General features: G+C 36.5%; 1 protein-coding gene across 1 annotated transcript in view; it reads left to right on the top strand.

Annotated features, from left to right (window-relative positions):
- LOC119592376 (villin-1-like) overlaps positions 1 to 1,566 on the top strand; it is a 108,943-nt gene that overhangs the window by 94,277 nt on the left and 13,100 nt on the right. The window contains exon 18 of the mRNA XM_037941198.1: positions 437 to 543. Within this exon, the coding sequence (XP_037797126.1) occupies positions 437 to 543 (107 nt within the window). The remainder of the gene's footprint in view (positions 1 to 436; positions 544 to 1,566) is intronic.

Below are 1,566 nucleotides of genomic sequence, written 5' to 3'. Positions count from 1 at the left end.
CTTGTGCGAACATAGATTTGTAAGTCTGTATCTTAAAGCAATAGATTCACATGTTTGTGTTCTTTCGTGTGTTGATACAGTATATTCCCCGTGCTGCTTAATACTTCCAAAGCCATTCAATAATATACCGTATGATTACCAACAATTCATAACTCAAGACTAAGCAAAGGATATCCGTTATTTATCCCCGATTTTTGAGATATATTAGTTTTCTGTGACCCATATTTAACGAGAAATCAGTTTTCTATGTCCCTTTTTTAAAGAGAAATCCGTTTCTTTGTCCCTTTTTAAGAGAAATCCGTTTTCTTTGTCCCTTTGTAAGAGAAATCCGTTTTCTTTGTCCCCTTTTAAAGAGAATTTCGTTTTCTTTGTTCCTATTATATAGAAATCTACTTTCTGTGCGCCGTAATTTTTAAAAATCCTCTTTTCTTTTTAGCCGAAGAGGTGATCAACTTCTCCCAGGTGGACCTCGTGGACGATGACGTCATGTTGCTGGACGCCTGGGACAACCTCTTCCTCTGGATTGGACACAACTCAAACAAGGTCAGCGGAAAATAATTGTTATAGATGTTGTTTCACTATTTTAACAGGGAATTTATTGATCTTGTTTTATAATAGGTATATGTTATGTAATTTTCGTGAATCGCAGAAGACAATCATAGTCGATGGCACTCTCGAGATTAGAAAGTCGAAGTCTTGGAGATATGATTCGTGAATTATTTTCAGCGAAGATATGGAATTCTCCATTTTTTTCTTATTCTTCTTCCTTCCGAACGATTTCCGTGATTCTTTTATAAACATCTATGGCAAAATCATATCAAACACATATGCAAAATTTTATCCCAAAAAAACTGACTGCATATTATATATCCATATATTTTCGCGTGTGTGAGTGATGCTCTATTCATTTGTGTGCCTTCATTTTGATGTTTAAAAAAAATCATGTTAAGCCGCAAGACGTTCCTCACGTCACACGTCTTCTTCAGAAAACATATTATGCCCGTGCCTCAACATCACAGCTTCTGATAATCTCCACACCATCGCCTCTTGAGAGTCACCATCAATACCGCCACGGTCAGGAATCACACTTTACCAATCGCCATTATCATCATTACTCCAGATCACTTTTACTATCATGATGGCTTCAATGCAGATTCCCCACATCGCAGGACAAGCATTTTCCTCCCTCGTTTCCGTCTTAATCCTCAGAGCGATTACAGGTGGATCCGTTTTACCTTGGTAACGACACCACGTGATACACGCAAGTTACAGACTTAACACAGTGCTTTGAAAGCTATTCTGAAAAGCAATGCGAGTATTATGATGTGGCAGACACAACATCCCTACGTTTTGAATTTCAGCTTCAGGAGTCATTTCACTTTATCAACATGAAATCAAACATTAGAGGCCATTTTATCTTCAGTCTGAATATTTTCGAAGAAGTCATAAAGAACTATAATAAAATGGTTGATACGATTAATGATTTGGTTTTATAAAATCTTTAGTGGAAATATTTTTTTATGTTTACGGATATGTGTACATTGTTACACAGGGGCCTTTATAAAC

The sequence above is a fragment of the Penaeus monodon genome, chromosome 30 (assembly GCF_015228065.2).
Source record: "Penaeus monodon isolate SGIC_2016 chromosome 30, NSTDA_Pmon_1, whole genome shotgun sequence".
Classification (NCBI taxonomy): Eukaryota; Metazoa; Arthropoda; class Malacostraca; order Decapoda; family Penaeidae; genus Penaeus; species Penaeus monodon.
Note: the sequence above shows the minus strand (reverse complement) of the source record. Positions and strands in the feature narration are given on the sequence as shown.